The sequence below is a fragment of the Hesperophylax consimilis genome, chromosome 26, assembly GCF_061612785.1.
Source record: "Hesperophylax consimilis isolate HC1 chromosome 26, BYU_Hcon_1.0, whole genome shotgun sequence".
Classification (NCBI taxonomy): Eukaryota; Metazoa; Arthropoda; class Insecta; order Trichoptera; family Limnephilidae; genus Hesperophylax; species Hesperophylax consimilis.
The window spans coordinates 14,950,886-14,974,319 of record NC_142861.1 but is presented as its reverse complement, the minus strand read 5'-3'; the positions used below and the strand labels follow the sequence as shown (position 1 = coordinate 14,974,319).

Sequence of the window (23,434 nt, the reverse complement as noted above, 5' to 3'; positions counted from 1 at the left end):
TCAAAAGGATTCTATTCAACGCATTCTGCACTTCGCTCTACACGTCAGAACTGTGGGTAGATTCACTGCATCCCAATGGCATAAGCTGAAAGTCGCTTACAATAATGCTTATTGCCAACTATTCCGCCTACCAAGATTCAGCAGCGCTACGGGAGGTCGAGTCGAGTCACCACGTGGGCAGTTTATGGCGCCTGGAACAAACTATTATTATCATACCACCGTTTAGCTTGCTAGAGCTGACCATTTTACCACTCACTGTTCGTTACTGTTGTTTTTTGACATTTCCGTTAGTCCTCCGTATATTCTAGCAACTGTCGCATATTGTGTTTCTGTTCTTTTCGTTTTCTAGAAAGAGTAAAAATATGAAAATGAAACTGGAGATTTTATGAAATACCTGTTTTAATTTTGAGCATATTTTGTATGCATACACTATAATCCGCCGCTTTCACTAATTGGACACTTGCTGGCTTTTTGGGGTGGTGGATTAGTAGTACTGTATTGTAGCGCCCTTCGTGGCAGCAGGACGCGTCCTAACGCTTCCTCCAACCGCTTTGTGTTTTTTTAGTATTTTCAAGGGAAATGAGGCAACATCCCTTTGAAATTATTTTTAAAATCAATCCATCAACATTTGAACTTAAATAAAAATAAACTTAATAATTATTAGAACTTTATAATGTGTGATTTGAGTGCTGTGTTTAAAAGTGAATATTCTGAAATTTGCTCAAAAATATCGGACTTTCGAAACGAACGGCAACCGGTAAATGCACTCCAGATGTTTTCAACAAAATTCTCGGAAACTGGGCAAGCTTGGACACTGGCAAGTTTTTTACTAAGCCCAGGGCAATTTATTACCTAACCTTCGCTTTTTATTGCGGACAGAATGCACCACTTCAACAATTACCAGGAACAGGATTACATGGAGATAAATGATGGACTTGCCAAACGTCACAGCGGTGCTGCCAGGGTCTCTTGTCTATGTGAGGTGTCAGCGCTTTATTAGCAGCAGATACATACCTGGACGCTGTTGTTGGACGCGGTGGACTCTCTTGCTGCAGCAGCTGGTCCAGTTCCTTCACCACTTAGGATTCTTGCTGCAGAGTCTCCATCTTCTATCTTCGTAGAACGTCACAGCGGTGCTGCCAAGGTCTGGTATCTGTGAGAGGATAGTGTGTCAGCGCTTTATTAGCAGCAGACACATACCTGGACGGATGACGAACCTCGTGCTGGCACTGTTGGTGGACGCGGTGGACTCTTTCGCTGCAGCAGCTGGACCAGTTTCTTCACCACCTGGGATTCTTGCTGCAGAGTCTCCATCTTCTATCTTCGTGTCACCTGTTCCTTTACTTCATTTTACTTAACTTAACTTCACTCTATTTTTGTAATATCTATATTTTCTGTAATACCTGCATCAACTGTAAAGCGCCCCTGAGGTGATATCTCACAAAAGCGGCGCTATACAAATTATCCAAATTATCCAATAATACTGTAATTTGTTCCAAAACTGATGTTATCCGGTGTTGCCATAGTAAGGAAAACTTTTGGTTCCACTACATTCAATTTATACATTGTTTTATTGTCAAAATCTATTGGGAAATTAGACCAAGTTCAACTAAAGATAATAATGAGTCTTGTGAAATTATTAATTTTTTAATGTGAAAACGCACAAGAGTCCCAACTGCTCCCAACTGTCTGGAGCCAGTGAGACTATGGCATCCCCAATCGGAGTATGTTATGAGGCTGAAGGTATTGAGGAGGGGAAGGAGATGAGGAAGAGGAAGTTGGGGGAGTATTTAGTACATAGTTTCCCAAGAAAGAAGTCTTATAAGAGAGTTTCACTGTCTTTTCTTAAGGCGATGCACTACGTCATGTAATATTTAAAATTGAGCCGCGATCAATAACAACCCTTACGTAGATGGCGATAAGGTTTAAATTCCCGCTTAACACCTTCCGCCTGTTTTGATTTATGCAAGAAAAAAACATGGCCAAAAAGTGCCTTTATTTTATTTTGTGGATGTTCAGGAATAAATATTTAATTTTTTTCGATAATTTTATAAATAACTTAATTTGCCACATTATACAATAAAATAATAACCGAAAATGGGTTCGTAAGTAGGAGATTTTGAACTTTAATGCAGTTTTAATAGGCCTTTTACATTATTTTTTTCTGGTCTTTTAAAAAGACTTATCTAAAAAATACTTGATTATTTCAAAGGCCAAGATGTTTTCTACTCGCAGTATTTAATTAAAGCATCTGAAACATTTCTAGGCGACCAAATTTACAAACCAAAAACACATTATTTTGTATTACTACGTATGGCATCGCCCTAAAAAAATTTGTTATATAGGATAGTCTGTATCACAGCCATTAATGCCTTTTTTAGCGGTTGTCCCCGCCTCCTACCAAAATGAGTTTGCTCTCTCATTTGTCAGACTCTACAGCAAGTATGCAAAAAATAGTGTTTTTTTTTTGCCAAGTAATGGTCTCATTGCATTACAGGCTTCAATGTAGTAAAATGATTATTTTTTGTCGTGAGAATCAAGCAGGTAATCCTCTGGCTGTAAAATCTTTACCTAGATAACAAGAGAGGCAAATACGCTACAATTGTTGACTATGTTAATGATTATTGCTGCTTATTAACCTGGTGGTCTCAACCACGTTAATACTGAAATCCCCGCTGCAAAGTTTATACTGTGTATTCTAAGATAATAAAAAAAATTATTCTTAACGATTTCCAACCGAATGGGACCATTTTAGATTTTTATTATCCTCCGCCCAGACAATCACTCATTTATTTTTTAATATTTTTATTTAAAGCTCTATAGAAATTAAACTTCTTATCCCACGTAAGCACTGTACTAATTGATAGTAATTTTTTTTTTAATTAATTTTTTAAAAAGAGTTTCAGAGTTATGAAATTTAAAAAAATCGATCCAATTTTTTTTAATATAATATTAATTTTTATAATATTTTGACCTAGTTGCGCCATCTTTTACACCGGCTAGTAGCCAATTTCAAAGTTTTTTTTTTTTGACTGAGGATTAAACCTTCCTCCCCAAGGACTGGTTATTAAACTGCTGTGAACTTTTGAAATGTATTTTAAAACTAAAAAAAACGAATAAAATGGTTTGACTTAGGATTGAACATTCCTCCCCAGGGACTGAAATCAATCGCGCTAACAACTGAATATGCAAAATATGCTCAAAATTAAAACAGGTATTTCATAAAATCTCCAGTTTTCATTTTCATATTTTTACTCTTGCTAGAAAACGAAAAGAACAGAAACACAATATGCGACAATTCCTAGAATACACGGAGGACTAACGGAAATGTCTAAAAAACAACAGTAACGAACAGTGAGTGGTAAAATGGTCAGCTCTAGCAAGCTAGACGGCGGTATCATAGTAATAGTTTATTCCAGGCGCCATAAACTGCCCACGTGGTGACTCGACTCGACCTCCAGTAACATTTCCGTAGCGCTGCAGAATCTCGGTAGGTGGAATAGTTGGCAATAAGCATTATTGTAAGCGACTTTCAGCTTATGCCATTGGGATGAAGTGTAATCTATCCACAGTTCTGACGTGTACAGCGAAGTGCAGAATGCGTTGAATAGAATCCTTTTGACTGAAATCAATCGCGCTAACAACTGCGTCAAATTTCGATTGGGTAGTTCTGACATTTATTTTGTATATTACCTGCTGTAATGTCATCTAATTACAGAGAAATGCGTATGTGTGATTACCACTAAAAGTTGATAGAATGCATTGTCAACGACAACGAGTCTATCTATCGAGTTTTAGCTCGATCGGATATCGGAAAGTGGGTTTATTTCTACTTACAATATTTGCATTGATTCATTCATTCGCGAAAACAAAAAGGTGTATTTAAAATTACCCCCTCCCTTACGGTGTTCAAAAATTCCTCGTCCTCCGGTGCTATACACTCGGTAAATATTTATATATTGTAATTACTTAAGGCGATGCACTACATCGTGTAATATTTTAAATTGAGCCGTTATCAATAAATCCCCTTACGTAGATGGCGATAAGGTTTAAATTCCCGCTTAACACCATCCGCCTGTTGTGATTTATGCAAGAAAAAAACATGGCCAAAAAGTGCCTTTATTTTATTTTGTAGATGTTCAAGCATAAATATTAAATTTTTTTTCGATCATTTTATAAATAACTTAATTTGCCACATTATACAATGAAATCATAACCGAAAATGGGTTCGTAAGTAGGAGATTTTGAACTTTAAAGCAGTTTTCATAGGCCTTATACATTATTTTTTTCTGGGCTTATAAAAAGACTTATCTAAAAAATACTCAATTATTTCTAAGGCCAAGATGTATTCTACTCGCAGTATTTAATTAAAGCATCTGAAACATTTCTAGGCGACCAAATTTTCAAACCAAAAACAAATTATTATTTTGCATTACTACGTATGGCATCGCCTTAATGCACAAATTTTGTAATTTTTATCAAACCCCATTATTTTACCTGTACTATTTGTGTCAATTTCTAGAGTTCCCTGCTGCAAGTGCTACTGGGAGAGTTGCCCCTGAGCGAGGGGACAGTGGACCTGGGGGGGGCCAGCCTGGCCTACAGTTCACAGGAGCCCTGGCTGTTTGTTGCCACTGTGAGGCAAAACATCCTCTTTGGACAGGCTTTTGATAAGGACAGATATCGGAAGGTAAGTCAATGATTTTTTGGTTTTCGGTGTTTCTTTAACGGCCCTCGATTTGAGTGATCCTAAATCAGTCGGTCATTAGAGATGGCGTTGGTGGATGGCTGTCCCTCCCGGACGGCGTGTCAAATTTGTTTACAATTTTAAATATTGTTGTAAAATTATTTTTGAAATAATTTTTACCTTTTTTTATTGAATTTTTGATATAAGTTCATTTGTAGGTACTTAGATCTGCTATACTTTTGTCAAAATTCTATCGATTGCTGCTGTTATTGCTTAGTTAACATATTCCTTTACCCCAGTAGGTATTTAAAATAAATTGATTCATTATGCACAGAAGCTTACGCGTTGTTGAGTTGTTCATTCTGTGTAATTCGAATAACAAAAGTTGGTACATACTGAGAAACGTTAAGTATTTCCTTGGTTATTGTACGACCCTTCAATCCGAGTTCTAGGTAAGCACTGACCCATTTCTTCGATTGGTCGAAAACATAACTTTTGTTCTAAATTATGATTGGTTTAGAATATGACCAGTGAAATAGAGCATCCTTATTGGCCAATGAAGTTCAAATTAAAAAAAAAAAAACAATGTGACCTACAAAAAACATAAAATACAAAAATATCCACGATTGGTGTCATATAGGTATACAGTAGAACCTCGTTAATCCGAAATCCAGCGGACATCAAAAATCAAATTTCGAATTAACGAATTCCCACGTAATTCGAAATTTTATGAAAAAAAAAAAAAAAAAAAAAACGCCGAAAATCGATTTTCTCGGCCGCCTCTTCAAATCCGGGTGGTATTTTAGTTGTAAATTCGTACTAATACCAATTATTTCTTTATTTTCGCGGTCGATTACCGTAGCGGCCGGCCCTGTAAATTCAGATATTCGCAATAAATTCGTAAAAATGCTATATATTTACGCGTAAATCGAGATTTTGCTGCCGATTTCGGTCGCGGCCTACCCTTTAAATTGAGATATTCGTAAAAATACGATATATTTCCGCGTAAATCGAGATTTCGCGGTAATTTTCTGTCGCGGCCGGCCCTTTATTTCAAATATCTGAATTTGAATTCGTAAAAATACGATATATTTCCGCGTAAAACGAGAATTCGCGGCTGTATTCCGTCGCGGCCGGCTCTTCAAATTCAGATATTCGAAATAAATTCGTAAAAATATGATATATTTCCGCGTAAATCGAATTTTGTCGGCAGTTTTTCGTCGCGGCCGGCCTTTTAAGTTCAGATATTTGAAGTAAATTCGTAAAAATATGTCATATTTCGGCATGGATCGAAATTTTTCGGCCGATTTCCGTCGCGCCGTATTTTTTCAACGCGGATATTTGAAGTAAAGTTAGTAAAAATAAGAAATATTTACGCGTAAATCGAAATTACGCGGCCAAGTTTCGTCGCGGCCGACCCTTTAAATGCAGATATTTGGCGTAAACTCGTAAAACTACGACATATATCCGCGTAAAATGTATTTTCTCGGCCCTTTAAACTCGGATATTCGAAATAAATTTGAAAAAATACGACATTCCAGTGTAAATCGATTCAGATTTACAAAATAATAATACTAATTAGGATGATGTATAACCACGTAAAAATACATTTTTCGGCGTTTTACTGCCACGGCTGACTTTTAGATTCAGATTTACGAAATATTATAATTTATTTTCGCAAAAATCAAATTCTTTCGAATTACACGAACAAATTTTCGTGCGCGGACAAAAATAAATTTCGAATTACGAATTAACGAATTTCGAATTAAATAAAATTTTGTATGAAAAAATTTTTCAGCGGAAATTTTTTTTGCGAAAATTTCGAATTACGCGTTTTTTAGAATTATCGGGGTTCGAATTAACGGGGTTCTACTGTATACATTTACCATATTATTTAATTAGTACTATTCCTCAAAATATTTATAGCCAGTAAATCTACCTAGATTTCAGCGTCTATCCCAAATTTTTAGGTTATATAAATTTGGCAACAATCGCTCAAAATGTTTTTGTAAACTTGGCATAATATGCCAAAAAATCGCTCGAGTGGATAGGCAGTATAAAATGTAGTAGCGTAGGTAGATCAGCCTCTCTTACCTACTAACTGTTACAAAGTCGAGATCGTTAACTGCAAGTCTCTGTCCTCAGCGCCAACAGCTAATACAATAAGTTTAAAAAGCACATGAAACATATACTTAACAATTATGTACCTGTAAATTGTAGTTTGTTTTCTGTCTAATTGTGAATTCTTCTTTACAAGCCTTCTGCGAAGCCTTGGACTTCCCCAAATGTCTTCAGTTTTGCTGATGTCATCCAGTGTAGTGTCCAAATTTGTCACTATGCTGCAGAGTTTCAGAGATAGGTAACATATACTATGTTTAAAACTAATTTGATTTTTAAATTTCCAGGTAGTAAAGGCATGCTCCCTGGAGAAGGACTTTGACCAGTTCCCCCGTGGGGACTCCACCATGGTGGGAGAGAGAGGAGTCTCCCTATCCGGGGGGCAGAGGGCCCGCATCAACCTGGCCAGGGCTGTGTACAGACAGGTGAGCCTGATTAACTACTGTTGCTCTATATCTCATCTTGCGCTAGCCACCCAGGTCAATCATAAAATATACATTGTAGTTTTGGTAGTTTTTCCATCTGCATTTTCTTGGTTGGTTGTGCATACTTGGTGAGACTCAACGAGGACTGGCGGAACCATATCGATAATGAAGCTGTATTGGTAGTATGAACTTATTAAAGGTGATTATTGTTAAAAAAGGTTTGAAGATATCATATCAAGGCTTACTCACTAAGTGTCGAAAGATGTCTCTGTAGTTATTTTAATTTATCAATAGAGCGTAGTTAATAACTACATGTTTTATCATCTGGAATTCTTAGTAATGGTCAGTTTTTGATAATTTGATTTAGATACCAGAAAGTTCTCTAAAATGTTCCTTATTTGAACACTATGAATACCAGAGGTGGCCCGTGAAATTGCCAGCAGTGCATTTTACTTTTCAAGTGTACCTAGTATCTAATATATATGTAGAAAATTAATTAATTGGGGTGCAACAATTTTATTAATTAATTAATGGTCAGCGTTCCCAAAAGTATCTCGAGAGTAAATGACACACAATTCATCGCTGAAAATTTCGCAAAACCGAGTGCCAATATGTGAATGTTGTAATGCTAACATTGTAAATTACTATTTCTAAACAAATCCATTCCAGACTTATTGGATTACGTATGATCAAAGTGGTTCAAAATTCAATTGCCTTCAAGGCTCTAAACTGTCTTGCTATGTCACCGTTTCAGCAGGGCGAGCTGTCTCGATACCGCCCTTTGCTGTAAAGTTTTGCGCCCAACGGAATAAAAATATGCACAACAAGTTTGCGCTTGCGAGGAAGTCTTATATTAGAATATAGCTCAAATAATGACCTGGCTAGAATTATGCTGGAGCGTACTTTCGAATATCCATGAGTGAGGTACAGATGTCATTCTAAGTTATGTAAAGACTGAAGACTATGCACAAATGCACACACCGAGGACCGCATGTCTGTATCTCTGATGAGATTTAATGTTTTAATTTATTGATTTTTCTAGGCGGATCTCTACATGATGGACGACCCATTGTCAGCGGTAGACTCGCATGTGGGGCGCCACCTGGTCAGCGAGTGCCTGATGGGCTTCCTGGCTAACAAAACCCGCATCCTCGTCACCCACCAGCTGCACCACCTGCGCAGTGCCGACCATATTGTCATCCTCAGGAACGTAAGTTCTGTTTGTCCCAAAAATAATTTATAATGACTAAAAGGGATCAAATTGAACATGTCTCCTCTAATGAAGGCAATCTTCGCAATGAGTCTTTCATTGACATGCTCTGTGTGACTTTGAGTGACCAGGCATTTATTCATGGAGGCTCTATAGAAACCAGAGTCAAGCTAGCCTTTCAGAGCTGGAAGTACTGCAAATGGCCCACAAATATTTTAATTGTATGCAACTGCTGACGCTGTACAAATCACAAGTGCGCAACACTGTTTAATTTGGTAGCCAGTTGGATAGATCCTCCTATCTGAAACATAACAAATTGCCATGATTGGTGCACAGACGTTAGAAACATCATTGGTCGTTATTTTAAATTCTTAAGTATCAACTTACGGCAATTTTATTTAATTTCAGGGTCAAATAGAAGTTCAGGGATCATACGATGACGTGTACAAGAACCCCCTGTTCTCTGAGCTGATGGCCGAGGCTGATGAGGAAGACGAACAGGATCCAGAGAAGGTTGTGCAGAGGCAGAAATCCATCTCAGAGGTTATTTTTTTAAATTTTTAAATTTTTTTTTATCTGTATTTCGATTTTTTTATTTATTTTAACCTTTAGTGTGCCAAGACATCTACCATGGATTTTCTAGCACTTGCCTCAGTTTTATGAGGTTTTGAACCTTAAAATTTTTGTCACTTACAAATATGTATACAAATTTATTTTATCTGTGAAAAAGTGCGTTGCAAAATTCCACATCAAATAGTATATAATTTTGCATTTTCAAAGTGATTGTACTGTATTTACATACAAGAAAGCCTCGTATGACTTATTTTAATTTTAAAGAACGCTCATTTTGCTCGAGAATGTAATAAATTAAAAAAATATTTTCATATTTCTTCATCTCTAAATAGTATAAAATAAAGTCGCTATCCCCGTCTGTCTGTTTGTGCACTTAGTTCTTCTAAACTACGCAACAGATTTTGATAGGGTTTTCACTATCATTTAGACATTTTTTTACGGAAGGTTTAGATATATAATGCATGCATATTATATTTATAGGAAGTAGAGAAAAGTCAATGTTTATCCGTGAATTCTCAACCTCAAAACTTTACTCCAAATCATTCACAACCGCAAACAACGCTGGGTACACGTCAGCTAGTGCGATTATATTTTAGAAAAAGAAACATAACTTAAGAGAGGAAAAAACGTTTCTCTGAAAATTAGTATTTGAACACCCATGTGTTTTTATATATATGTCGATGTCTCCTGTGACAGGTAAAAACAACCTTTTTTAAAAAAAACAGCGCCATCTGTTGGACAAACAAGTTTTTTTTTTTTTTATTGAAAAACAGCGCCAACTGTTCGACAAACATGCTTTTTATTTTTAAAACAGCGCCATCTGTTGGACAAACATGTTTTTTTTTTTTTTTTTTGAAAAACAGCGCCAACTGTTGGACAAACATGCTTTTTATTTTTAAAACAGCGCCATCTGTTGGACAAACATGTTTTTTTTTAAAACAGCGCCATCTGTTGGACAAACATGTTTTTTTTTTTTTTTTTTGAAAAACAGCGCCAACTGTTGGACAAACATGCTTTTTTTTTTTTAAAACAGCGCCAACTGTTGGACAAACATGCTTTTTATTTTTAAAACAGCGCCATCTGTTGGACAAACATGTTTTTTTTCTTTAAAACAGCGCCATCTGTTGGACAAACATGTTTTTTTTTTTTTTTTGAAAAACAGCGCCAACTGTTGGTCAAACATGCTTTTTATTTTTAAAACAGCGCCATCTGTTGGACAAACATGTTTTTTTTTTTAAAACAGCGCCATCTGTTGGACAAACATGTTTTTTTTTTTTTTTTTGAAAAACAGCGCCAACTGTTGGACAAACATGCTTTTTATTTTTAAAACAGCGCCATCTGTTGGACAAACATGTTTTTTTTTTTTTTTGAAAAACAGCGCCAACTGTTGGACAAACATGCTTTTTTTTTTTAAAACAGCGCCAACTGTTGGACAAACATGTTTTTTATTTTTAAAACAGCGCCATCTGTTGGACAAACATGTTTTTTTATTTTTAAAACAGCGCCAAATGTTGTACAAACATGTTTTTTTTTTAAAAACAGTGCCATCTGTTGTACAAACATGTTTTTTTTTTTTAAAACAGCGCCATCTGTTGGACAAACATGCTTTTTATTTTTAAAAAAGCGCCATCTGTTGGACGTAAAAGCAACAAGCGCTATTAATTCTTTATCTGCACAGGCAGACTGAGAAACAGCTAGTTTTATATAACACATTATCTGGTACGTTACGATATAAATACATAAGTTATTAAGAAAATAGTGTCAGCCGGTGTACTGTGGGCGATTAGAATTTTATCTCTGGCATTCTAAAGGTTATTACTTACTTCTCTACGCTTCTTCTATGCTTAGGCACATTTAAAAGACAAATAAACACAAAAACGAAAGCTTAAATCAAAGAAGTAATATTACAAAATCATCTCCAAATGTGATGTAAATTCGCCAGTTTTCCACTTGTACATGTCTGGACACCATGTATAGAAGTACTGGTTTAGTACAGTCAGTCAGCACCATATCAAACCAACAAGGAACAGTTATACAAATCATAATATATAAATATATTCTCAGCCTACTCAGGTTTGTGCTCGCAAAACTCGAAAAGTAGTTGACCGATATGGCTGAAAATTTCAATGTTTGTTCTTATTAGTGCCAGGAGTGTTTAGAGAGTGGTTTGAATGCTAGAAGAAGTCGGAAACGCCCGAGGAATACTTAACGCAATATGGAGTTGAACTACAGTCGATGTAATGTAGTTCTTTAAGGAGATGCACTACGTCGTGTAATATTTTAAATTGAGCCGCTATCAATAACAACCCTTACGTAGATGGCGATAAGATTTAAATTCCCGCTTAACACCATCCGCCTGTTTTGATTTATGCAAGAAAAAAACATGGCCAAAAAGTGCCTTTTATTTTATTTTGTGGATATTCAGGCATAAATATTTAATTTTTTTTCGATCATTTTATAAATAACTTAATTTGCCACATTATACAATAAAATCATAACCGAAAATGGGTTTGTAAGTAGGAGATTTTGAACTTTAAAGCAGTTTTAATAGGCCTTATACATTATTTTTTTCTGGTCTTATAAAAAGACTTATCTAAAAAATACTCGATTATTTCAAAGGCCAAGATGTATTCTACTCGCAGTATTTAATTAAAGCATCTGAAACATTTCTAGGCGACCAAATTTTCAAACCGAAAACACATGATTTTGCATTACTACGTATGGCATCGCCTTAACAGTAATATTGTGGTATACAGTAATGAATAGTGGAAGAAGTAGGAGACGCTTGAAAAAGACATTAGGAATAGCGAACCATCCGAATAGGGTCCACTAGTAATTGATAATAAATTGTTGGATTAATTCATTTTAAATGATTTTGCGTTTTTTTATACAGTCCAAGGTGGTCTCTGATGTGGTGGACCTGATTCCTAAGGATGACGATGAAGAGGAAGAGGAAGCGGATGAAAATAAGGAGCTGATGGAAAAAGGTATAATTATTTTACTTGTTAACCTTTTGAACGCGTTAATTTGCTCCGTTTTATCTATACCCGTACGCGGTACATATTTTCAAATACCTATGCAAGCATTGATGTATTATACTAGATTAGCCCTGTCTAGTTAAATTAATTTTTAAAATAACGCCACGTAGCGTATGTCACAAATATGGAGATGAACTTAACAACCCAACTCTGTTTAAACTCCTTGTACAATAGGGTGGAGTGACGTTGTATGGGACTTTTTTTTTTAAAGATGCCAGTATTGTAATAGCAAAAAAAAGTTGCCTTTATATAACACCTCTTTCGTCTAAAAAAATCAACTCGATCGAAACATTCCTTTATTCAACAACCAGCACATTTATATTTAGAAAAAAATTGTATGAAAAAAGTCGCTGAAAACTCTGCCAAGCATTATAAACAAGCGATATTCATAGCAAAAATACAATTTTATTAGGGGTTTTATAGCTAATAAGGTGCATAACACATCTGAAAATAAAAATAAAATTACCATAGTTTCAAGGCGGGGTCTATTTTTGGTTTTTTGAAGAGGATTATTGATTTTTATTGTTTTTTTCGTGTTTTTGAGAAACATGTTTTTGAGAAACATGTTTTTTTATTAAATAAAATACTTTAACAAAGAGAATTTTTTTAAACATTATCGAAGTTTTATAATATTTATCGTGTTTTGAAATGAGATTTGGTGTGAAATTCGGACATTATATGCCTAGATTTTATTGTCGCCCGAATGAATCCATCTCTTGCTTCAGGTCCAACTGTAGACAACGATGCCTGGGTAACTAATTTGATGCACCTCTCGACTGCTTGAGTGTGGCAGGGAAATCTGGGAAATTCAATACTGTCCTTTTCTTCACCGAAATTATTTATCATTTTGACTAAGCCATCATTACTGATTTCGGATAGTATCGGTGGCGGTGTAACTTCGCATTCCTGCCAGTTGATAATATCGTAATATTTATTTGCTAAAAAGTTTATTGTTGGAATAATAAAGTCTCTAACAACAGATGGACTCGGACATCTATCTCGCGCCTTTAATATTCGTCTCAAACCCAATTCTCTTACAATAAGGTTGTCATCCATTATCATGGATAGTAGCAGATTTTCCGGGTGGCAAAAATAGGCGTTTCTTTGAATTACTGGATTAATTATATCTCGTAGATCGGTGCTCAAATATCGGGTGAGTTTTATTATAGTCATGTAATGCCCCATCTTAACACGACGGGTGCCTCTTTATCTCAAACCATGTCGGAGCATATGCTTTAACAACATATTCAGCAAGAATTTTTAGGTTCACTGAAGGGTTAGTTGTTCCTATATATAATCGAAGTATTGAGTTTGCTGTCGTCAACCAGCGTGAGAGACAAATACTACCTGGATGACGGTTTGCTAAATTTGGTGGGCAGTGACCTGTTGTAACTGCAAAACATATTTCGTACAAGTATTTTTGGTCCGTGCTCAAATTTTTCAATTCCTCTGCGTTGAGTTTGTGCATCTCAAAGTGTATTGGTGAATAATTTATAACGGTGTTTTCAGAGCTGCTTGAAAGAAGTTTTCCAATAGGTCCTGAAAACCCTTTAGGTCCTGTTGTAGCACCATCTAAGTGTTGAAACAAGTGGCGAAGGGGAAGTTCGTTTGCATGCAGCTGACAGATAAACCATTGTAACGGATGACCTAATTCCAATTTCATGAATCTAATAGTTCCATTTCTTTTGCCTGTATTGACAGCAGTCCCATCACATCCAATCGCTGATAAATCATTCAAATTAAAACCGTTCACTTTTAAATGGTGTAACATGCTCTTTGCGATGTTTTTGCCAGTTCCTGATGATGGTGTAACATGTCCAACATATTGAGACCCCGGCTCAGATAAAATGGAATAATGTTCTTCTGAAATCGTTCTCCGATGATATCTATCCCCTATTTTTTCCTGAGACAGTGTTTTATCCTTCCTTCCATCGAAATATAGACCTCGAATTTTTGTTGACTCCGACGACATCTGCCATGTTTTTATTAAAGAAGTGCGACACGTTTGTCTAGCTCGTCTGAGTTTGCTCCTATCAATCACCATTTTAGAGTCGTCTTCGGTTACTATGCCAAAATCTTGTAATGTAGCACTTGCAACAGCTGATGCCGACCTGTCTGACAAACCATACTGATCGCAGATTCTGGCCAAAGTGGGGAGTTTTAACATCATACGGAAATTTTCTGGAGGTTGCGAAGAATGTGAAGAAAATGATTGGTTTTCATCAAAAAAGGGTTGACGTGGTTTTGTCGCTGATGCTGTAGATGAGCTGACCTTCGAAGCAAGTTCAGATAAACGAGCTTGCATCCTCATTTTCCGATGTAATTTTTTTGTTGTGTCGGTGTCTATTGCTCCCAGCATCATTTTTCTCGAGGATCTTTGGTCTTCAAGGAATGCTTGTTCTTTGGTGGGTACCTTGCGCGTCTTTTCGCAGGAACACATATTCAGATTGTTACATTTGCATGAAGCAATATCGAAAAGTTTATTCATTTTGATTTTATAAGAATTTAACTTAACATAATAATGCACACTTTTTTTGGCCAATTTTTAAGTTTTAAGTATTCGTTATAATGATCTTGGATCAGTTTCATCACTCGATTGTGTGAAACAATGGGAATAGAAGCGCGCTTCCAAATTCCTTCAACAATTGCAGATATAACACTTTTTATTTCGAATACTGACTGTTTTTTTGTAGAGTTAAGATTACGCTCATATCGTAAGAACAAATAATGTTCACTTCTGAGACAGTAGGTAACACTTGAGAGTTCATTTCAGTTGGTGCCCCGAATATTGGACATAAAATTTTGCTTCTCGTGTAATTTGCATTCATTTTCACAACAATTATATGTGTTAAAATTTAATCGGACAAGGATTCTAACACGTCTTCGGTCAGCGGTAGCCGAAACGAAACTAGATGCAAGTCGCATCTAGTTTCTGCGACGAAACAATAGGAGCGAAATTATCCCCCCCACCTCCACAGCGCTCACAAACTCACTAGTTTAAGAGCAATTTATGCAGTGTTTTTTTTTTATAAAACATGTAATGTTCAATAAGGTAAATGCAATTGAAAGTAATGGATATTGTTTTATATTTTTGAGACTGTACTCAGATTTTGGGAAAAAAAGGCTAAATTTACGTTTTTTACGTTACGAAATCGCTAGGTTGTTGAATGAAGACATAAGTTTAGATTTTTTTAAGTATTTTTACGAGAATATGAATGACATGAAGCATCTTTTGGCAGCTATTACAATACCGAGATTTGATTTTTGCAATGTCACTCCACCCTATTGTACAAGCATTCAAACTCGTAAGCGAAACCACGGAGAATTTGTTGTCAGAGGTGTTGTAATATGGACATAATTCAAATTTAAATATTTGGAACTCGGTTATTTTTGTGATTGAAAAATGAACTTGCCCAACAAAGCTGAGAAGCAAAATAGAGCAATAAAAGGTAAAACGCAATGCACAGTGCCCATTTTGCATTGCGACATAATGCGTGGGCCTTTTCATAAATGTGCCTGTGAACCAAACCAAAATTGTGTTGGGGTTATTTTTAAATGAATATGCCGTGTCTAGTCTAATTTAGTCTATGTATGCAAGCAATGAAATGTCAAATTATAGCATTCTGGCATGATTTATTGGACTATATAGAAAGAACAGATTATTCTCCACAGTATGATAACAAATCCTCGTGTGTCAACACTCTTAGATGTTTATAAAAACAAAAACATAAAATTTCATACAAAGACGTACCGTATCTTTTGAATGTGGTCCCGCCATTCACTCGGCGTGTGTGTACTTAGTTGATAGACACAAGTGGGACACCATGATCACTTATCATTTTTAGTTATGAATAGTTGTGAATAGTTGTGAATGATATACTAGTACTAACGCCATCCGTTGACAAAAATGTAAACTAAAGGACTAAAAGGCGCACTTGATTATCGATCATTTTTTATGAAATACAATTTTATTTTTTAGAAATTCTTGTAGATGTCAGCATCGTGATAGTTCTACGAATGTCCAAGTGAGCACGAAATACATTTATGACGTAAGAGCGCTGGAATATCGGCCGTCAAAGTTTCCGTATCAACTGTTGATACAGCCGCGTGTGAGTATAGACTTTTTGCCGTAACAACAGTTGATACGGCCGCGTGCAAAGAGTACAAATAAAATTCTTTGCAGTAACCTAAATTTATAAGCGTGCCAACTATCACCGAACTATGATCAAGCTGCACATACGCGGCGTAGCCAATAAAAGTTATGTTTTGGGTGTGTAGGTAGAAACCAAGGCAGCTGCCGTTATGCATAGGTGTAATTTGCAGTGGTGTTGGTGAACAAAGTTGTCAACATTTGTGTAAATGGTTTCATACTAATAATGTCATGGCCCATCTCCCTTGTTTCTATTATTCATGAACTTAGGCCTAGTTGTTTGAACCCTTTTGACAATGTCATCAAATATTTCACCTATGCCATTTACAAATTTAAATAACAGTGCTTGTTAACCATAGATTCCCATTTTAAATTTTTCACTTTTTTTATGAATAATCTATAAAAATAATATTAAAAAAAAAAACTCCTACTATCATCGTCAGCAAAAATGTTGTTTATGTATTGATGTAGGACTTGGGCCGTTCTTCTACAGCGATACACAAGTATCTGATACTTGTGCTGTGTACTTACTTCATAAATAACTTGTCACACACAGTCTGAATGCGTCAGTAGTGTGAAATTACGAGACCAGCGTCCAATTCTCGAAATGTCAAAACTAGAAACCTATCATAACCTCACTCTCAACCAAACAGTTGCTGTAGCTGTCATTCTTATATGCTGTTGACTGTTTTGTTTCTAGTATTGATCTAAAGCACATGCATCGTTACAAAATGAATGACAGCTACAGTTTAAAGTTTCGACGACGTGAGTGGGAACGACCTCGCCCGACTGGTTGCGGAAGACTGGCTTCGCTGACGAGCTTACAAGATGTCAGCAACGTGTGCCTCTTTACCAATCTCTGTGCAGGTGTATGGCGTAGTCTCGGTCGTCAGCGAGATACTTGAATAGTCTAGAATCTCGGTGAAGTAGGTCCGTATCTAGCAGCAAATTTAATGCATTTGACATCTCAGCTTCTAACTTGCATGTGGTATTTGAAGTTGAGTTTTTTGGTCAGCTGTCCAAGCATAGTGGTTATAAAAATTTGGCCAAATTCATTTCTTGTTATCAAAAGTTAGTAGTGCCAATCAATAAGTTGTGTATTTTAGGTAACCTGTCCAAGTCGGTCTACTTGAAATACTTGAAGTCTGGCGGAGGAGTATTTTTGCTGTCAATCACCCTGTTCACCATTCTTCTTGCCCAGGCCGTCACTTCTATGGGCGACCTCTACCTGACTGCTTGGTGAGTTATAAATCCTAATCTTAACTATGACACTTTTATAGAACCTGATACTTTTCACTGTATTAAACAAAAATGTACCTCTATCAAGAAATTCCAGACTAACGGCCGGAAATTCAGTTGCATTTTAAGCTTGGCTTGAGAGACATTCACGTCCGTCAAGTTGCTCTATGCTAGGAAATCTGATGAAATAAGCCAACCATTACTGAAATACCGACCTTAACTTATTAGTATATCGTCTCATGCTCTCTTCTGTTAATCAACCGGTGCTAACTCATTCATACATCGTCTCATGCGTACTATTCTGTTAATTATCCGGCCCTTAACTCATTCATGCATTGTATCATGCATAATCTTCTGTTAATTATCCGGCATTAACTCATTCATACATCGTCTCATGCGTACTATTCTGTTGATTATCCGGCCATTAACTCATTTATGCATTGTCTCATGCATACTCTTCTGTTAATTATCCGGCATTAACTCATTCATACATCGTCTCATGCGTACTATTCTGTTAATTATCCTGCCATTAACTCATTTATGCATTGTCTCATGCATACTCTTCTGTTAATTAACCGGCACTAACTCATTCATACATCGTCTCATGCATCACCATCTATGGGTCCCTTTCTTAATCTTAACCATTACATTAACATCAATCTTGCATTCTTTCCAAATCTCACATTTTTAACACAATCATATAAAGTTTTACCACACATATATTTTTATAGAGATATTATTTTTACAGATTTTGTCTCCGTAATGTTACTTAGTTCATTAAAGGAATTATTGTTTCATTGCTCCAGGTCCAATAACGCCGAATACCTGGACAACCAAGTGCTACCAGACACCATTCTGGAATCCAAGTTGTTGGACGACATCAACACCAACATCAGCGACACGTCCACTATAACCACGGTGCTTGGCACGCAACTCAACACGCTGACTTTGTTCAACACCATCGCGCCTAACCAGACTATCACCAACATTATAGAGGAATCCTTCCAAGACAGGGATACGGCTATCTATGTGTACACCGGATTTATTGTGGCCTGCATTGTGTTTACAACTATTAGGTAAGTTAATCCAATTAACACTGTAACTCTTTTAAAATTAGCTTCACATTGCAGGCCTTGTGTGGAGGGTTTTTAAGGGAAAGAATTGAGAAGAGGTTCTGGGAAGGAGAAAAGTATGATGTAAAGTAGGATGTATGAATCTAAAGCGCCCACTGCGGTCCAAGGCAATGGGTTTTCATTTTTAGCATATTGTCTATGCATGCACTTTAATACGCCGCTTTGACTAATTGGACACTTGTTCTGTTTTTGGGATGGCGAATTAATGGTACCATTGTTCGCTAGCGTTCGTTGGTTGCTTCATTCGGGGACGGTCTTTTGCTAACTTATGTTATCGTATGATTGCAGATCTATTCTGTTCTTCTGGGTGAGTGTACGAGCTTCCATCAACCTGCACGACACAATGTTCGGTAATATCCTGCAGGCCACCATGCGCTTCTTCGACACTAACCCCTCGGGAAGGATCCTCAACCGGTTCTCCAAGGACATGGGCGCCGTGGATGAGACTCTGCCCAAGTTCTTCCTGGAGGCTATCCAGGTAAACGATCAAATAAATTTTAAAAATGCTTGGCAGGAATGCTTTCTTAACCTCTCAGACAAAGACTTTTATTTACTGTGTGTTCCTTTGAGAACTGTCAAAACGTGAAAATTTTTGTGTTATTTACGAGTTTTGCTAAAAGCTTCATAACTCACGTTTTGGGATACGTAGCCTCATTCTAAAAAAATGTTTTGGAAAGATTATGAAATCCACTATCGCATTGTGTTGTAATACGTAAATATTTGCGTTTCTAAATATACATTTTATGAAAACGTCAAAAATATGTAAAAATCGCTGACCATTATTTCAAAGCCGTGAAAAATGTACTTTTTTCTGAGTATCATAAAGAAATAACACTTTATATATTGAAGAAATATAATTAAAAACTATTAGTCACCTCAAAATATTAACCGTCCAAACTAAAATATTTTTAATAAATTATTTAGAAACGCAATAAATTATGAACGAGCAAGATGACAGATCCAATCGGCTTAGATAATGCACCTCTACGTTCCATAGATATTCTTGAATACAGACGCGTAGCGTTATTCATTATCGATACTCTGTTTTTTAAATCATGGCAATCCGTATACTAGTGATGGAAATAAATCGATTTTTGTAAAATCTCGCGCGTTTACGTCTTTTGACGTTCTAATGTTCTGAGTGGTTAAACTTTCACTTGCCTGTGAAATGAAATTCCTGCTGTTTTTTATTGGAAACACATTTATACTCGTTGGCTAAACACTTACGCGGCATTTTGAATGTTTATTTGATAAACTTTATATTGTTTTTAAGTTAATATTTTATAATTAACGGTCTGACAGTTGGTCTGGTCCATCAACAATGGCGTCACACGTAATACTAATACTAGACAGACGATTGGAATTTGACAATTTAATTTTTAAAAAAGAATGTAGGCGATGACACTATTCTTGCCTCTGTCTAACAAGGAATGCACAATGGCAAGAGAAGAGTGCAACTATGTGATGGTAAAAAATATTTTATTTTTATTTCTCTCTCTCTATTATCAGGGCATTTCATCTGTTAATTCTGTATTCAATGCACGAAACATGCCCACATTACATTTCTTGTGTTATTCTTAATTCTATAGTTGGCCTATGTCAACTTTGATGATATGATCGGAGATTTTCACGTGATTCATTTTTGGGTTATAAAGGCTTTAGTCAACGTTTCGGTCAGCGTTACAGCGTCCATCGTCAGGGTAGTTGTGTAGATTGTGGTAAAGTATGTAATACAGTAATAGTATAGTAATTAGTTAAATTAATATGGTTTTCGGCGTTTAGTTTTAATGTATTCGTCAAGTACAAAATACAAGGCTTAGCCCTGTCGTTTCTATCAATAGAGACAAAGATATCACCTCTACATACATAAACACACTTCACTACTATCTGCCCCGATGATGGAGACCGTAAAGCTATCCGAAAAGTTGGCTGAAAAAGGAGGAAGCCCAACACCGCATAATAATCCAAATAATGGGATTTATAACTAGATAAACTAGAAATTTCAACAACATTAAGTGTACTAAACTGTTACATTTTGACTTTATTAGAAGTCTACTTGAGTATGTTATTCTGTTTGGAACCCACATTACAATATTCATGTACAAGCCATTGAAATAGTATAAAATAAATTCTTACATTTTCAAAGTTTTAAAATGGGTGTTCCAGCAATTTTGTCTAACTACAACACTCAATTAAATGAATTGTTTAAATTGTCAGACAGAAAGATTTTCACCTACTTGGAATTTCTTTATAAAATTCTAAATGATACATGTATTTCATATTAATAATGTTATCAACAAGGCCCTAAAGACTCTTGGCTTTCTTTTGAGAGCTGCAAAAGATTTCAATAATTTAGGAACATTTATTATGTTATATAAAACCCTTGTCAGATGCCAACTTGAGTATGTATAACTCTACGTTATGGTCTCCATTTTTCAATATTCATTCAGATAACATTGAAAAGATTCAACGGAAGTTTCTAAGGTTTATAAATTATAAATTGCATATTCCTATACAAAACATAAATTTCAATTACCTCTTGGATAAAATGTCTCTATTGAAACTTTCAGAAAGAAGAATAAGCACAGATTTAATACTGTTACAAAGAATACTACATTTTAAAATTGACTATCCCGAATTACTTCAATGTATCAATATCCATGTTCCCAAAAAATCATGCCGACATTTCTTACCTTTTAACTTCAATAACACCAGGACACTAGCTTACCAAAATTCTCCGATTCCGAGACTTCACAATCTCGGAAACAAATATTCTGATCTGGGTGATATATTTCATTTGAAAACTAATCAGTATAAATGTTGTATATTCTATCACTTTTATTCTTCTAGACACAAATAGACCTATGTACCCTATGTAACTTCTCCGCTTCTACTATTTTGTTTTGTTGAATCTTTTAAATTCAATTATATGCGTGAGGATTCATTTTTGCCATTATGTTTACATTCTTCTTTATTGTATTAATTTTCAAGTGTTTACTCTGATACAAATAGCTTGTATTTTTTTTTTAAAAGAAAAGTCTACTAGGGCGTGTAATAAATAAATAAATAAATTTGATAGTCTAGAATTTTTATTTTTATTTTTTTTTTTTTTTCTTTATTCATAAAAATATATTTGGATACAGGTTTTTTTACATGCTTTTCGACTACCACACTAGACACATGTCCGTATTATGGTAGTCTTACCACTCCTTTGTCGGGTGCCAGCCGACATCGCCATTTGTACGCCACAACTCAGTTGTCGGCTGGGGGCTGACGAGATAAGACGTGCGCGCTCCGTGTATTTACATGCGCAAAACTTGACTTGTGACGATCTTTCTTGTGATTATTCGATAAAAAACATTTAAATTCACGTTTTCATAAGATTTTGGCTGTTTTCCGTTTTTATTTTACCGTAAAAATGGCGGGAACTTGGCGTGATATGGCATCTGAATACCAAGTGTTTTCGGAAGATGAATCTTAAGAAAGTGACAGTGAGTACGAGCCTGTTGCTTGTGATTTTGAAGATCCTGATGATGATAGTGATAACAGCACAGAAAATAAGAATGATAATGATGACAGTACAACAAATGTCGAAAGTCACAAAACAGTTTGGTTTTGTGAGACCTGTTCCAGAAAACCTGGTTTCCATCCTGGAGAATGTTTTTAAAAAGTACCATACTATGCTAAAATATAAGAAGCCATAATGTTTTCTGTAAACTATTTTTTGTTTGAAGAATAAATCATAACAAATGAATTTTTAACGATTTTTTTTGTAACTGCCTATCAATAAATTAATATTTTGCCATTATTTAAATTAGAGTTGGCTGACAAAAAATATAAAAAAATAATGGAGTGGTAAGGGTTAAGGGCATTTAATGATGGATGTGTTGTTAATACCAGCATTCTTTCCATAGGTATTCATGGTAGGGCTTGGTATCCTGGTGATGGTGGCCATCAAGAGTCCCTACATGCTGATCCCCATGATCGTTCTCGGCGTCGTGTTCTACAAGATGACCACCATATACCTGTCCACCGCACAGGACGTCAAGCGGTAAGACTTCTCTATTTATCTTCCTGTAAGTCCACAGAGATTTACAAGTTAACATTATTCGTAGGTGCAAGTATATTATAAGTACACATAGTTCGTATACATTGGCGACATTTTGTATACTCGTCGGCGATGCACAAAAATGACAGGTGATTCAATAATGGTCTCGTAATTTGAGTGGCGAGGTGTACGGACTGTGCGCGACTAATTGTTTGCAACGTAAGTTCACAACAATTGTATCAGATACTCTAAAGGATCGGATGTTATAAAGTTGCCTTTCTGATGGTTGACTATCTTTTATCCTTGCTTCATGTCCTGCCCAGCGCAGTCGTCCCAATTTTATGCTATACGGCTATTCAAACAATCGATGCCTCTTCAAAAAATTGATCGCTCATAAAATAATTGATGGCTGATGGCTCTTTACACAATTGATGCCTCTTAAAACAATTAATGGCTCTTCAAATAATTGATTTTGATGGCTGATGGCTCTTCACATAATTGCTGACTCTTTTAACTACAGTCAAACTTGGTTATAACGATCACGGAAATAGCGAGGTCATGGTTATAATGAGCAATTATAATATGATATTTTAATTCGTGCTTGTTTTCATACAATTATATGCTGTTATAACGAGGTTTCATAATTGATGTAACGACCAAATATTTTTGTCAACACGATTTCTAAATAGGTAAATACATATTTGCGTTTGAAAAAAAAAACCGATTCTCGAAAACAGTCATAAACAAGACAAAAGGATGCCGCCCGGCGGCTCGGACTTCCCTTAAAATACCATTAGGGACGGATTATCTCAA

The 23,434-nt window shown here is 35.8% G+C and overlaps 1 protein-coding gene across 1 annotated transcript in view; it reads left to right on the top strand.

Moving 5' to 3' along the window:
• Window positions 1-23,434, top strand: part of LOC149411169 (ATP-binding cassette sub-family C member 4-like) — a 169,030-nt gene that overhangs the window by 126,803 nt on the left and 18,793 nt on the right. Inside the window, exons 9-17 of the mRNA XM_089647596.1 lie at window positions 4,523-4,690; window positions 7,093-7,230; window positions 8,273-8,440; window positions 8,849-8,983; window positions 11,907-12,000; window positions 17,308-17,440; window positions 18,247-18,516; window positions 18,862-19,051; window positions 22,488-22,624. Of these exons, the coding sequence (XP_089503722.1) occupies window positions 4,523-4,690; window positions 7,093-7,230; window positions 8,273-8,440; window positions 8,849-8,983; window positions 11,907-12,000; window positions 17,308-17,440; window positions 18,247-18,516; window positions 18,862-19,051; window positions 22,488-22,624 (1,433 nt within the window). The remainder of the gene's footprint in view (window positions 1-4,522; window positions 4,691-7,092; window positions 7,231-8,272; window positions 8,441-8,848; window positions 8,984-11,906; window positions 12,001-17,307; window positions 17,441-18,246; window positions 18,517-18,861; window positions 19,052-22,487; window positions 22,625-23,434) is intronic.